Here is a 14587-nt window from a genome sequence, read left to right as displayed (position 1 = left end):
CAGCAGTACCTTCACTGGGGATTATCGTAATTATAAGACCTCCCTCCCTAGATATCATTCTAAACTCAAGTACATTTTACATTATAAAATTGGTTTCCTCCAAAGAAAACTCACCATGAAGGATCATTTTATGATTGGAAAGGCAGAACCAGTTTCATTTTAAAAATGAATTAATTGTAAAGCACAGAAAAGTCACTTGACAATATAATTCCTGGGACTCTAGGCATATTCTCTGTCAGGGAATATTCCATTTTCTAGAGGGGATTTGCATTCCTGTAAATAGGCAATGCTTATCTCCTTGTTTCGTTTTTTTAAACTAGTGTGTTTTATGACCTGAAGAAATATAATTCAACATTGACTAGAAAACTGTCATCATCAGTACCCATGTCATGGGTAGCAATTAACATAAGCCTGCATGACAGTGCCCAGCAGCAGTAGAGCTGTTGGAGGTCTAATACGCTAAGGGGAGCCTCTGAGTGGCTGGGCTTCATGGAGGGATTTTCAAGTGGGTGCTTGTTACTCACCTCTCTGGTTTACATAAGATCTGGCATATGAATGTGTTTATAAATTTGGTTATTAAAGCAAAGTTAACGTTTATCACTTCTCATTAGGGTTCTCAATCTTTAAAACATAATGTAATTAGAATTCTTTAAGGAGGAATACATTCTTCTTGGAGACACATTAAAAACAATTGTTATCTCTATAAGAATTATATATCCTAAAGAAAGAAAAAATGGAAGCATCCATAAAACAATGTAAATAGTTTTTAAACCAGTCATTTAAAAAGCTAGTCTGGCCAGATGTGGTGGCTCATGCCTGTAATCCCAACACTTTGGGAGGCTGAGGCGGGTGGATCACCTGACGTTGGGAGTTCAAGACCAGCCTGACCAATATGAAGAAACCCGTCTCTACTAAAAATACAAAATTAGCCAAGTGTGGTGGTGCATGCCTGTAATTCCAGCTACTCAGGAGGCTGAGGCAGGAGAATCGCCTGAACCCAGGAGGCAGAGGTTGCAGTAAGCTGAGATCGCACCATTGCAGACCAACCTGGGCAATAAGAGTGAAACTCCATCTCAAAAAAAAAAAAAAAAAAAAAAAAAATAGCTAGTCTGAAAGTATATAATGAACACCATAAATATTTGTATAACTTACATGTTTGTTGTTGCTGCTGCTTATTTTTGTTTTATTAGTAATTTTTCATTTTAAACTCTTATGTAAATAATCCTTTATACACAACTTCATGCACATAAAGTTCTTCATGCACATAGAGTTCATTGAAGTGTTATTTGTAATAGTGGGAAAATTGGAAGCAATGTGGTTGACAAAAACTATATAAACTTTGGTATAAATAGGAAGGATGCATGGCAAACATGTATCTGTTTGAAAGGATGTTCATGACAACTATTTTTTTTTTTTTTGAGACGGAGTCCGGCTCTGTTGCCCAGGCTGGAGTGCAGTGGTGTGATTTCGGCTCATTGCAAGCTCCACCTCCCGGGTTCACCCCATTCTCCTGCCTCAGCGTCCCGAGTAGCTGGGACTACAGGCGCCTGCCACCACGCCCAGCTAATTTTTTGTATTTTTGGTAGAGACGGGGTTTCACCGTGTTAGCCAGGATGGTCTAGATCTCCTGACTTCGTGATCCACCCGTCCCGGCCTCCCAAAGTGTCATGACAACTATTTTAACATGATAAAATACATACAGTAGTCGCTTCTAATCTGCAGTTTCTCTTCCTGTGGTTTCAGTTGCCCAGAGTATAGTAAAATAAGGTATTTTTAGAAGGAGAGAGAGTCACATTCATATAACTTTTATTACAGCACATTGTTGTAATTGTTCTATTTTATCATCCTCATGTCTAATTTATAAATTAAACCTTATTTTACGTTTATAAATTAAACCCTATATATAGGAAAAATCATAGTATCTATAGAGTTCAGCACTATCCATAGTGTTAGGCATCCACTGGCGGGGTGTCTTAGAACATATTCCCCCCTATAATAAAGGGGGACTACTGTAATTAGTGGGGAATATAAGACAGAGGACTGTATTTACCGCATAGATACAACTATGTAAAATACAGTCTTACAAGTTTTTTAAACAATAATTATGAGGTAATTGTTGGACTTATGGGTCCTTTTCTTCCCCCGTCTTTTTTCATTTTATTTCCAAAATTTTCTTTTTACTGGGCATAAATCGCTTTTGTATTAGAAAAATTAACGGTTTTTTAAATAATCAAAACCCTTGATATTTGAAAGAGAAGTGTTACAGGTAGGTGAAAGGGTCGCAACATTACACAGTGAATAATTAATGTATGGACTTGTTAACCTTACAGTTATGTAAACTGAAAATATAAATAGTTTCAAGAAGTTTGGTAAATTTGCAGCAAAGAAACCCCAAACCAAACAAATAAAAAAACCAACTTATGGATATTACAAGTCAAGTTTTGACCTTTCAAAGTATGATTCATGATCAACATCTTCAAGAATAACACATCCCTTTGTACTCTCATCACTGAATAATATCAGTGCCCAATATTTATATTAATCTTACTCCATTCTAGACACTGTCGTAAGCATTGTTTGTGGTTTATTTATCTCAACAACCTATAATGCTGTACATTTTTAAAATTCGGAGTAAAAGATTTATTAAGGTTAAACATCCATGATGGTCACACAGCTAATAAATCACATAGTCTGGATTTAATCTAGTGACTCCAAAACAGGATCTCAAACACCTCCTTGTGCTACTTCCATATTAGACTGTGCAGCACTTCTTGCATGCCTATGGTTTATTTGTAAAGGGGTACAAGAAAGATTGTCTTTGATTCATGTTTCGTGTTGATGGCAGTATTTATCTAAATTTTACATCATAAGTCTATTCAGGCACAGTGTAGTGATAGAGAATTTACCCAATTATCTAAGTACCTCTTCTACTGAGGGCAAAACAAGTTACTGAGGTGGTGGTGGTGGTTTTATTGTGATCGCTTATTTTTTTTTGAGGTGGAGTCTCAAGTCTCACTCTGTCGCCCAGGCTGGAGTGCAGTTGCATGATCTTGGCTCACTGCAAGCTCCGCCTCCCAGATTCACGCCATTCTTCTGCCTCAGCCTCCTGAGTAGCAGGGACTACAGGTGCCCACCACCACGCCTGGCTAATTTTTTGTATTTTTAGTAGAGACAGGCTTTCACCATGTTAGCCAGGATGGTCTTGATCTCCTGACCTCGTGATCCACCTGCCTCGGCCTCCCAAAGTGCTGGGATTACAGTCGTTTTGTTTTTTAAACCCTCAGTTATTCAGCTTATTTGTCCTATGAAAATTAGTGTGTTTCATGAGATAATTGCTCAATTCTCCATTTCTTTTTGGTAGAAGTAGTCTCCATAGAAATCATAAGGTGATAAGGCAGACACTTGGTGTTGCTGCTGCTTATTATTTTTATTAGTTTGAATGTTTTTTTAAAAAGCCATTTTCCACAAGGGATTGGAGGTATCCTTGCTTATAGAAATTCCAAAAGGAAGATGCCTTTCAAAAAAGTCTTGAAGAGTAAAATGTATTCCTAAAGATGATTATAGCATTTTATTTAAACATTTCCATAAAACACCCCCCCCATGCCCACCCCCAGTGTTCCCTAGGCACAGTAACCTTGGAAGTTGGAAGAATCAAAGCTGGTCCATTCCATTCAGAGAGGAGGCCATCTCAAAGCAGCCAGGTGGGTAGCTGTGGAGTTCATCAGGGCGATGCAATTGGCATGCCAAGAGGATACATAGATGGCCCTGACTGTGGGTCTGTGTACAAGGTCTGGTCCCCTGGCAGCGTGGGATAGTGACTGAGGTGCAGAGTTTGAGACAGAGAAGAAAAAGGAATCAGAATAGCCAGGTAAACAAAGTATGGCTGTTGAGTAGTTTGTAAGTCATTCTGAGGAAATTGATTTCAAGCATTCTTTTTTGACATGATTCTTTTTCCATAATCTCAAAAGGTAACTACCTAATTGTAAAGCCTACCAAGATAACATATTTTTTTATCATTTTTATTTTATTTATTTATTTTATTTATTTATTTGTTTTTTTTTGAGATGGAGTCTTGCTCTGTCACCCAGGCTGGAGTGCAGTGGCATGATCTCAGCTCACTGCAACCTTCGCCTCCCAGGCTCAAGTGATTCTCCTGCCTCTACTTCCCGAGTAGCTGGGACTACAGGCGTGCACTACCACGCCCGGCTAATTTTTGTATTTTTATTATGGATGGGATTTCGCCATGTCAGCCAGGCTGGTCTCAAACGCCTGACCTCGTGATCCACCCGCCTTGGCCTCCCAAAGTGTTGGGATTACAGGCGTGAGCCACCGCACCTTGGCCCCAAGATAACATATTTTAAAAATATTTTATGGCAACATCAATCAATATTCAACTGAAAAGTCCCATATAAGTGAACTATAGATATCCAGCACCATGTATAAAAATATGATGTTAAATATTTCTAGACTCTTGACAAGACCTCTTGACCTTCTCCTCAGTCTTGTCTACTGATGATGGAAACCCATTTTCATCAGTCTGTCCTTAAAGACCCCATACTAACTTTCTAAATTACTACCGTGAGTTTCCTATTAGCTGGCCCTAATTCTAGTTTTTGTTTAAGTCCTAGTCTTCCTACAACATCAGTTTAAATTTAAAGAAGATTAGTTTGAATGAGATTATGACTATCCACTAAAATTTTAGGTATCAGTTTCATCTACCCCTTTAGCTTCAATTTATTTATGTCACTAGACAAATTCTCTGTTTAAAAGAAAAAAAATCAGTAGGAACTGTGTTCAATTTGCTCATCAAATTATCAAATGCCACTGTTGCTTAACAGGTATCTGTCTCTAGATTAAATTCTGAAATAAGTGGTATTTAGGGAGTATGTTACTTGCAAAACCTTCTGAAATAATTGTTGTATATTTGTAGGTGAGTGAAGGCAGCCTGTCATCTTTCACTTTTCCACTCTGTGGATCCAGTACATCTGAGTCACTGGAAAGTAGCTCAAAGAAGAATGCATGTAAGATTGGTTCAGTATTTTAAACATGGTTTGAATTTTGGCTGTCAACACTGATTTTTTTGTCTTGTTTACCTCTGAGCTTTCTTTTCCCCCAAATCATCCCATATCCTAATATAGGTACAAAAACATGTGTTAGCAAAAAGTCTGAACAACATGAAGTTGTGCCTATGGCAGCTTTTCCCATTTGATGTTTACCCTACAAGATACACTAAACATTATAATCAGGATTCTGTAACTTTTTTTCTTACTAAGCAGATTGGTGTATTTGATTTTATTCCTTTTCTGTGTTTAATGTAACACCAGTAAATCAGAAGATGCCATTAAGTGAAGCCTTATTTTTCCATGAAGATTGCAAAAATTTGAGAAAATTAATGTGATCCTCCTGTGTTTTAATTACGTGAAATCATGCTGCAGAGGGATTTTTGGCTTGGTGCATTGGTTGAGAGTTGTTCAGATTGAAGAAACTAACCATATGGCAATCTCTGTTTGCAATGTGACTAATATCCTAGAAATTTAGGCACTTAAATTCATGAATTTTTTTAATGTATCCATGACTTTATTCCTCTCAGCTGTGCACATGTGCCTTTCTATGCAAAACACATTCTGCCCTTGACTCATTCAAAGTGGATTACATAGTTATATAATCAACACTTAAAATGAGAAGGAAGAATGGGATGGTATACATGTTTTTCCAACTGGAAAAATAAATAGTTCTGTGTGAGACAGATCTAATCATGTGTGCTAGCAGCTTTGAGCACCCCCTTAAAAAAAAGAAACCTAGGTTATCATTTAGTCCCATCCAGCTTTAGATATTTTAATGAACATAAAAAGTGAATGAATATAAAATAACCCTATTTTATCTTTTTTGCCTTCACAGTGGCGTCTGAAATACAGGGATTAAGAACAGTTGAAATAAACAAGGTAACTTGGGGACAGAAAACAATATAAACCCCGGTGTTTTCAGATACGTCTTCATATGTGTTTTCTTGCTAACTTTCTTACTGTTTTAAAGTATTCATCTCAAAAAAGTATGTATTATTACATATTACATGTCAAATAACATAATGTAGTCCTTAATGAATTTCCTGGTCACAGTACCTCATTTGAAAAATCGTTGTTTGCATACTGTGTTTTGCTGAAAATAGCATAACATTGACCCCACACAAAATAGTACCATGCCTCTCACTTCTTATACTGGTAAGTAAACCTTTCTCTTCAACCGATACTTACTAGTTCTGAAACAGATTCCCCTGACAGCCATGCACAAGAGACAAAGTAAAAGCAGATGTGATTTATTGAGCTTTTACTATTGTTCTGAGCACTCTTATAGACACTTCATGTCGTCATCATGTCATTTAATATTCACTGCAGCCCTCTGTGAGAGGCACTGTTGTCTCCATTTTGTAAGTGAAGATCTAATGATTTATTGAGTGGAGTGGACTTATTCCAAGTTCCAGCATTTGCAAGTATGACTTCCTGGCTTTGAACACAGGACTCTGATTCCAAAAGTGTGGTCTTTTCACTTCATGAGTTTACCTGCTTTTCGTCAGTTCCACAGCATGATTTTCATTTAGCATGTCTTGATTTATTTTACTTCCTGAATAGATGCTTATTTTCCTAAGCCACACTAAGCACCTGCGTCAAATAAAGTAATGGAGTTTTCTTGTACTTCTTCATTTTCCCCCTCACACTTAGAAGATCAGAGTTGACTATAGATATCATGCCAAAGAATAAAAGGTCAATGAAAAATATCACTTTGACCAAAATTTTATATCTGTTCCATGGCAGGGCCCTACTGACTCACTGGGAATCAGCATCGCTGGAGGAGTAGGCAGCCCACTTGGTGATGTGCCTATATTTATTGCAATGATGCACCCAACTGGAGTTGCAGCACAGACCCAAAAACTAAGAGTAAGTCATACTAACAACCCTAGAAGCCCTAGCAAAATGTGCAGAAGTGTTTTTATAAACCTTTGAACCTGGCTACCTGTTGCAAGGCAGTTTTAAATGTCTATATTTACTTTTAAATCATCTAATCCAACCACAGCAAGTCTTGCTTGGAATAAAAGATAAAGAATATTAAAAGAAAGGAGAAATGCAGATTTGCAGTTAAATGAAATAGGAAGATTTATAGTTGTTTCTTAATACATATTTTTATATGTTGAAATTCTGTGGAAAAAGCTAAAAGAGAAAAGAATTTTCAGAACACCAGTATGAAGTGAAATTTTTATCTTATATATTTGATTGGTTTAAATGCTGATTTAACTCTGATAAATTGAAAAGTATTACTTATTGGCATTCACTGATAATTTTGCAGAAGTTTAATATAAATATGACTTACAATGTTATAAAACTATATGCAACTTGCCTCAAAGCTGAGGGATTATCCAAATTGTGGAGCACTACGATGGAATTTATGCCAACTGCCCAGCTCTAAAATTACATGAATATTCCATTAAGGCAACTCAGTCTCTCTAAAGCAAAATCTCTATGGTTTCATACCTCAAATAGGTCTCAGAACATAACCACATTTTAGTTTAAATAGTCTTCAGGCTGGGAATGGTTCAGCCTCATTTGATATCCAAATTTATGGCTGACACTTAAAACCTGATTGTATACATAGCACAGGGTCAGTAAACTTCTGGAAGGACAGATAGTGAATATTTTAGGCTTTGTGGGACCTGTGAGTCTCTGTTGCAACTACTCAACTCTGCCCTGTGAAAGCAGCCAAATAAGCATGGCTGTCTTCCAGCCAAACTTTATTAACCAAAACAGGCAGTGGGCCAAATTTGGCCTCTGGGCCTTAGTTTGCCAACCTCTGACTTAGAGTCACATCTAATGATTATAATAGTAATGTCCAGAGAAATTTCAATTTCCAAATGATAGCGAATTTTTTCTTCTTTTAGTAGGAAGTAATGTCTCACCCAAGAGAAATGAAGAGCAGGGAGGAGTGACTTTCTCCTTCTCCCTCCCTTTCCCCTGGACACTATGGAACTCAACCATTATGCACTGCTTCTTTTTGTGGTTGCTGCTTATTGGACTTCTTGGAATTAGTGGTTTCCTTGGTTATATTTCAGTGGCTGGTAGCAGTATATATGTCATGTGGAAGGTGGAGAAGGAAATGAGTACTCAGGTCTCAAAGACCCACTCTCCATGGCTGCTTTAGCAGATGGCCATTTCTTTCTCTCCCTTGCAGGTTGGGGATAGGATTGTCACTATCTGTGGCACATCCACTGAGGGCATGACTCACACCCAGGCAGTTAACCTACTGAAAAATGCATCTGGTTCCATTGAAATGCAGGTAAGATTTTTATCCCAAGCATAGTTCAGAATATAGGCAGCTTGAAGACACATGAGCTTTGATGTTAAAGCAGTAAAAACGATTAAATCTTCTGCTATTATTTTATTTAATATTTCTCTTGAACATAAATGATTAAATTAAGAGTTCCAATAAAGGGCATATGAGACATATTTTGTAACATTTTACTCTGATGCATTGACTGTTTTATACTTTAAGGGGAAAAAAATCTAGGCCTTAGCAGTACATGATTATTTGCTGGAATTTTAAGTTGTGCTAGCAAGTGGCTTGTATTCTAAAGATCTTTAAAAAGTAATTACATATGAGACCACATTTTAAAAAACGTCAAAGAACTTTGTAGAATAGAATTAGAAGAATATGTTTACTGTCAGGGCAGTTAAGAGCCTGTGGACCTTGTGAAATTTCATTCTCTTTGGTTGTATTTTATGTTAACAGAAATGATTAGATGAACAATAAAATATACATTTTAATCCAAGTGCTCTTTTCGAAGAAAAATTACTTTCCCTAGCCACAGGAACATGTGTTTTTTCTGTTTATCCTTCTCCTGTGCACAGGTGGTTGCTGGAGGAGATGTGAGTGTGGTCACAGGTCATCAGCAGGAGCCTGCAAGTTCCAGTCTTTCTTTCACTGGGCTGACGTCAAGCAGTATATTTCAGGATGATTTAGGGTGAGTTCATACATGATGATTAGTGTATCATTTTTCACTTATGAATCAAGTCTTCCTGACAGTTGCATTTTCGGTCCCATGTTTCTAGGAATTACATACAGGTAAAATGATAGGATATATGAAGTATGAATTATACATATCAGGTGCTTCTAAACTTAAATAATTGTGGCATGGATTTAGCTGATCAAAGATAAGTAGAGATAGATAACTAGCTAGATAGATATGCGTGCTGCTACCCTTCCATGGTTTCAGCTCTGATTCTGGGGCGGAGGACATTTTAGTCTTGATGTTACCACTTCATGTAATATGGAGCAAGTCAAATCTATCATTTAAAATTTCCAGCACTGCCTATTCATTTAATATATTATCCTTTGGACTGAAAAAATTTACAGTATTAAGTAACAGTTTGGATACAAAAGCACTGGAAAACAGAGGAGAAGAGAGAGGCACATTAGAAATTTTAAATAATTTGATGCAGCTTTTCCATTGCCTATAATTGATTTTTTTCTCTGAGCTTGGGCGTACTGATGTTTACGACTTATTCTATTATAGTTCCCTGAACTTTAGTCCTCTCACTTTAAATAAACTGGAAAAAGAATGAGCTGCTCTGAACAATGAGAACATGCCATGAATATGTTAGTTTAAGGGAACTGTAAATGAGTAATAGAATTAGGGTGTTAAGTAGGATTTCATTAGATTATGTAAATTTAAAATACTGAGCACAGCGTGCACTGACAATTTAAGCATCTCAAAAATACCCATAATATACTCCCTGTCAGTAACAAAGAGAATTATGCTAGCTCTAGGTGGACGTCAGATAATTCATAACATATATATGTAGATTTTTTTTTTAATTTAAAACCTCTTTTTTCCTTTCCTTCACCGTAGACCTCCTCAATGTAAGTCTATTACACTAGAGCGAGGACCAGATGGCTTAGGCTTCAGTATAGTTGGAGGATATGGCAGCCCTCATGGAGACTTACCCATTTATGTTAAAACAGTGTTTGCAAAGGTAAGCTTGCAAATTTTAACCACCCTCTTTTCCCCTAAACATTCATTAATAGTGGTCAGCAGCTGGCTTATTAGTTTATGGCCTGAGGTAATGCCAAATGGTTAACAGTTGATCATTTCTTTTCAAAACTCCCTACAGGAACAGGTCATTAAATATTTTTGTCCAATTTGAGGTTTCATTATATTTAAAGGAAAATAGGCTCAAATTGAAACTCCATGGAAATTCTTAACAATATACATAAAAATATTAATGAACTTTGGTTAGTAAAGCCTATTTTTTTTCTTTGAACACAAATTGCACACGATTGTCTTTTGAAAATGGGACATTTTAAATATGTGTGCTGTAGAGCACTGGTATTTCTGTTTGCATTTTTTTGTTGTTGTGAAATATAAAAGTTATAGAGAAGTACATAAAGTACACATGAAAATTAGTAAGCATTTATTTTATAAATTTAATTTCATTGAATAAAACAAAAATAACTATTGAAAAAAATGTAGGGAGTATCCAGCAGCCCTATCATCTATAATAAGTCAGCGAATTGCAATCAAGGGATTCAATTAAAAAGACTGTATAGTTATAATTATATAATACCTATTCTAGCTTAAGGAGGTTTAGAATAAGAGTAAAGATATTGCAATACTGGTAAAGCTATTAAAATAACTTAAACCCATATAATTATTGTTAATATGTTAAGTCGTTTTTCAGGAGCTACAAAATTCGACAAGATTTCCTGCAGGGAAAAATTTAGAATCTCAAAATTTTACAGTGTAAAAAGAAACAAAACTTAGTCAAACCTGTTTAAAAATTTGATGCAGGGCCTTTGGATTAGTGGTGTGGTTCTTTTTGGATGTTTTATTTTATTATTTTGGAAAAGATTTTTTTTTAGCCAGTTTAAAGTGCTGTACCTACAACAAGCTAGCTATAGGCTTAATTCATAAGATTTTTTAAAAAGCTATTGGTATGTCCAAAAATACAAACAGCATTTGCTAGTGAATAGAAGAGTCATACAGTCCTTTTCCTCAGCCTAGGAACAGTTTATTTAAGGCATGCTAGTTAGAACATATTTTAAGAATTTCATCATTATGGATTGCTCATTAACTTTTCCATATTTTTAATTTTATATTTAATTGCATAATTGTCTTCTATAAGCGTGCTTTAAGATGGGGTTCTTTTTCAAACAGCAATGTCTGTATTTAATCTTAATCATTTAGGGTCCATAAGGAATATGAAGAATCTCTCTAGCCTTGGGAAGTAAGAACTAAGACAGCTTGAATAGCTTTTTCAAAACCACAAAAAGAATTAGAAATAGCAGTGGGTTTTAAATTTAGAACTTATGCCTTATCCTGCCATAGTGAATGTTCAGGTGGCTTTGTGCTTTTGCAGACCTTTGGATTTTGTCACCCCCAAGCCCTTGTCCTGTAAAACTGTTTTTGTTCCTATCTAATCCTTTACCTTCTTTCTGTAGGTCTTCTTTACAGGATAGAAAATCCTGGATTCTATTGAATCATTCCTACTAGGCAAATTCCCAAATATTCTTTATTAATTTGTGTTCCCACCAACTGCTGTGCTGAACAGCCAAAAACCCATCCAACTAATCTATTGACTGCTAAATTCTCTTTCAAATTGGTATCTCAATGCTAAAACCATTTAGGAGAAAGACCTTCTTTGTCTATGTTCATCATTGCTTAATGGCTTAGAGCACCCGTGGAGCACTGGGAGCAGTGTGTGTGTACATGCAGAGCAATTTACATTCCTGTTGAGATCTTTTTCTGTTGTGAGTTGCAAGGCAGCATTTTTTGAGAAATAAACAAGTCTACTTTATAATTTGAAGGGAGCAGCCTCTGAAGACGGACGTCTGAAAAGGGGCGATCAGATCATTGCCGTCAATGGGCAGAGTCTAGAAGGAGTCACCCATGAAGAAGCTGTTGCCATACTTAAACGGACAAAAGGCACTGTCACTTTGATGGTTCTCTCTTGAATTGGCTGCCAGAATTGAGCCAACCCAACCCCTAGCTCACCTCCTACTGTAAAGAGAATGGACTGGTCCTGAAATTTTTTATGTTGTGTTCAGCCGGGTCTTCAAAACTATAGGGGGGAAATAACACTTAAGTTTGTTGTTCTCATATAGAAATGCCTTCCTTACTGACAACCTAACATCATTTTTCTTTTCTTCTTGCATTTTGTGAACTTAAAGTCAAAGAGAAGGAATATTTCTGTAGGTGAATCTCGTTTTTATTTGTGAAGATATCTAATGTTTTGTAGTCACATGGGCAAGAATTATTACATGCTAAGCTGGTTAGTATAAAGAAAGATAATTCTAAAGCTAACCGAAGAAAGTGGCTTCAGTAAATTAGGATGAAAAATGAAAATATAAAATAAAGAAGAAAATCTCGGGGAGTTTAAAAAAATGCCTCAATTTGGCAATCTACCTCCTCTCCCCACCCCAAACTAAAAAAAGAAAAAAAAGTTTTCTATTCAAAATCTTTAAAAATACTGTCAGTGTTTTATAATTTTCAACACAGTATTATAAAAACATTGCATCTCCCCACCTCTAATATTCATATATATTTTTCCTGCTAAAATTGGTTTCCACAATTGAGTAAATGGCAAATATATGAAGCAATGTCCATTTTATAAAGAAATTATATTTAATGCACATCTCAATTTTCATTTTTATTTTTGACCTTTTATAAAATATTTTCATGTTGCTATAAGTAAATGATGATGCCACCCCATGTTGACTATGGTTTTTCTAGAAAGCAGCTATGCTGCTAACCATAGAGGAACATAGAAGGGTTCCAGAATCTTTAGTGCTGGTTTTAACAACCGATGCAACATTAAAAATGTGTTAGTGTGCTGTGCAATTGGTTTTCAATTCGTATTAATCTTAATGACAGAGAACAATGTGTTACTAATTGTTTTGGTTGTATGCCATTAGTAAATTGATAGAAAAATTAAGGGGATTAACATAACTTCATTTCATTGCCTTATATTAACATCTTATAATACAATAGTTTAAGACTAAGGGAAACAGATGGAGCTGTTTATTGAGACAACTGGTGAGGAATTATCATGTGTTCATTCCCATTTTAGACCGTGAAACTCCTACATTAGAATATATAAAGTCACTTTAAATATTATCTATATTTGTAACAGAAGTAGTGTACAGATATTTTATTACAGCATTTTTGTGTAAATGCAGAATTAAAGTGAATAAATAAGAATTTTCAGTGGTGCACAAATAAGCAGCAAGCATATTTTTTTGTTCTTTTTACTGTGGAAAAGCTTTCTTATATACTGTTCAAGATTTACAACTTAAAATTGGTTTTTATCATGTCTAACTGCACATATGGTGTCCATAGTTACAGCTAAAGGAACTTTGGACAACATCATTATGGAAAGCTTAATATTTTTTACCTCCACAATTTTTTCTAGCACTAAAGATTCATAGACTCCTCAGAGATGAGAGGAAGATGACATTGTAGAAAGAGAAGTATCCTGCCTGTATATGTTTTTCTCAAATGCTGTTAATGCAGTAATATTGTAAGTTGCTCTTTAATGTAGTCAAGAACTATTCAAGTGTATTCAGATGGACAAAATCATAATCAAAATTATTTGTATTAATAAACATAACAAGTCCAACTTGAACACTGAGCAAGGAATGAGGGGGACTGTGTTCTACTAATTTTGTACCAAATTAGCTAACAAACGTGCATTTCCCTCTCGTTCATCTTATCTGTAAAATGATAGATTATTTTATCACAAAGTTTCTATTTAGTTCTAAAATATAAGAATTCCGTGATTCTTAGTTACACAAAACGAATAGAAGAAACTACATATTGTAACAACTCAAAAGTTGTTAAACAATCATTGTAAATTTGGGTGCTCAATGTAACAAAATTCATTTTAGTATCCCAGTGACACATCTACCTTCTTAGCCATCATTTAGTGGCTCTCCATAACGAAAGATGCCATTATTTCATGGTGAGCTGCTGGAAGATGGACTAACCTCCCATCTGAGTTTGAGCTAGCAAAGAATTTTTGTAGAGGATGCTCCATAACAGACTGTGTGGGAGACAGCCACCCAACCCCTTCAAGTTTCATAATATGTCTAAGTGCCCCCAACAAGAACACCCCAGTTTAAATAGTGTCTTCCCATGATTCATGTCCATCTGGAACCTCAGAACGTGATCTTTGGAAATGGGGTCTTTGCAGATGTAATGAGTTAAGTTCATGCTGGTTTAGGGTGTTCTCTATCCTATGACTGGTTTCTGTGTAAGTAGGCATTGCGAAGGCACAGACGTAGGGAAGAAGGCCCCATGAAGGTGGAGGCAAAACAAAACAAAACAAAAAATACCTAGGGGGCCCTCAAAAGCTGGAAGAGACAAGGAATGTTTTTTCCCTAGGGCCTTCAGAAGGAAGTTGGCCTTATTGACACCTTGATTTCAGGCTTCTGCCCTCCATACTGTGAGAAAATAAATTTTTGTTGTTTTAAGCCACAGTTTGTGGTACTTTGTTTAAGCACTGGGAAACTGATAGAGTATCTTAAATGTTGGTTGCACATGGTG

The 14587-nt window shown here is 36.0% G+C and overlaps 1 protein-coding gene across 14 annotated transcripts in view; it reads left to right on the top strand.

The window, feature by feature from the left end:
* MPDZ (multiple PDZ domain crumbs cell polarity complex component) overlaps positions 1–13264 on the top strand; it is a 174878-nt gene extending 161614 nt beyond the window's left edge. For 6 of the 14 annotated variants that reach the window (XM_030815042.1, XM_030814933.1, XM_030814749.1 and 3 more), the window contains 8 exons: positions 3615–3701; positions 4931–5021; positions 5899–5942; positions 6810–6932; positions 8218–8322; positions 8895–9007; positions 9896–10019; positions 11851–12467. In XM_030815042.1, the coding sequence (XP_030670902.1) occupies positions 3615–3701; positions 4931–5021; positions 5899–5942; positions 6810–6932; positions 8218–8322; positions 8895–9007; positions 9896–10019; positions 11851–11997 (834 nt within the window). In that variant the 3' untranslated portion in view covers positions 11998–12467. Of the gene's footprint in view, positions 1–3614; positions 3702–4930; positions 5022–5898; positions 5943–6809; positions 6933–8217; positions 8323–8894; positions 9008–9895; positions 10020–11850 lie in introns of those variants that run through there. The other 8 variants (XM_030814875.1, XM_030814576.1, XM_030814421.1 and 5 more) reach the window with 4 other exon arrangements.
* The last annotated feature ends 1323 nt before the right edge of the window (positions 13265–14587 follow it).

The sequence above is a fragment of the Nomascus leucogenys genome, chromosome 1a (genome assembly GCF_006542625.1).
Source record: "Nomascus leucogenys isolate Asia chromosome 1a, Asia_NLE_v1, whole genome shotgun sequence".
NCBI classification, from domain to species: Eukaryota; Metazoa; Chordata; class Mammalia; order Primates; family Hylobatidae; genus Nomascus; species Nomascus leucogenys.
The sequence above is the reverse complement of the archived record's forward strand: the minus strand, read 5'-3'. Positions and strand labels throughout refer to the sequence as shown.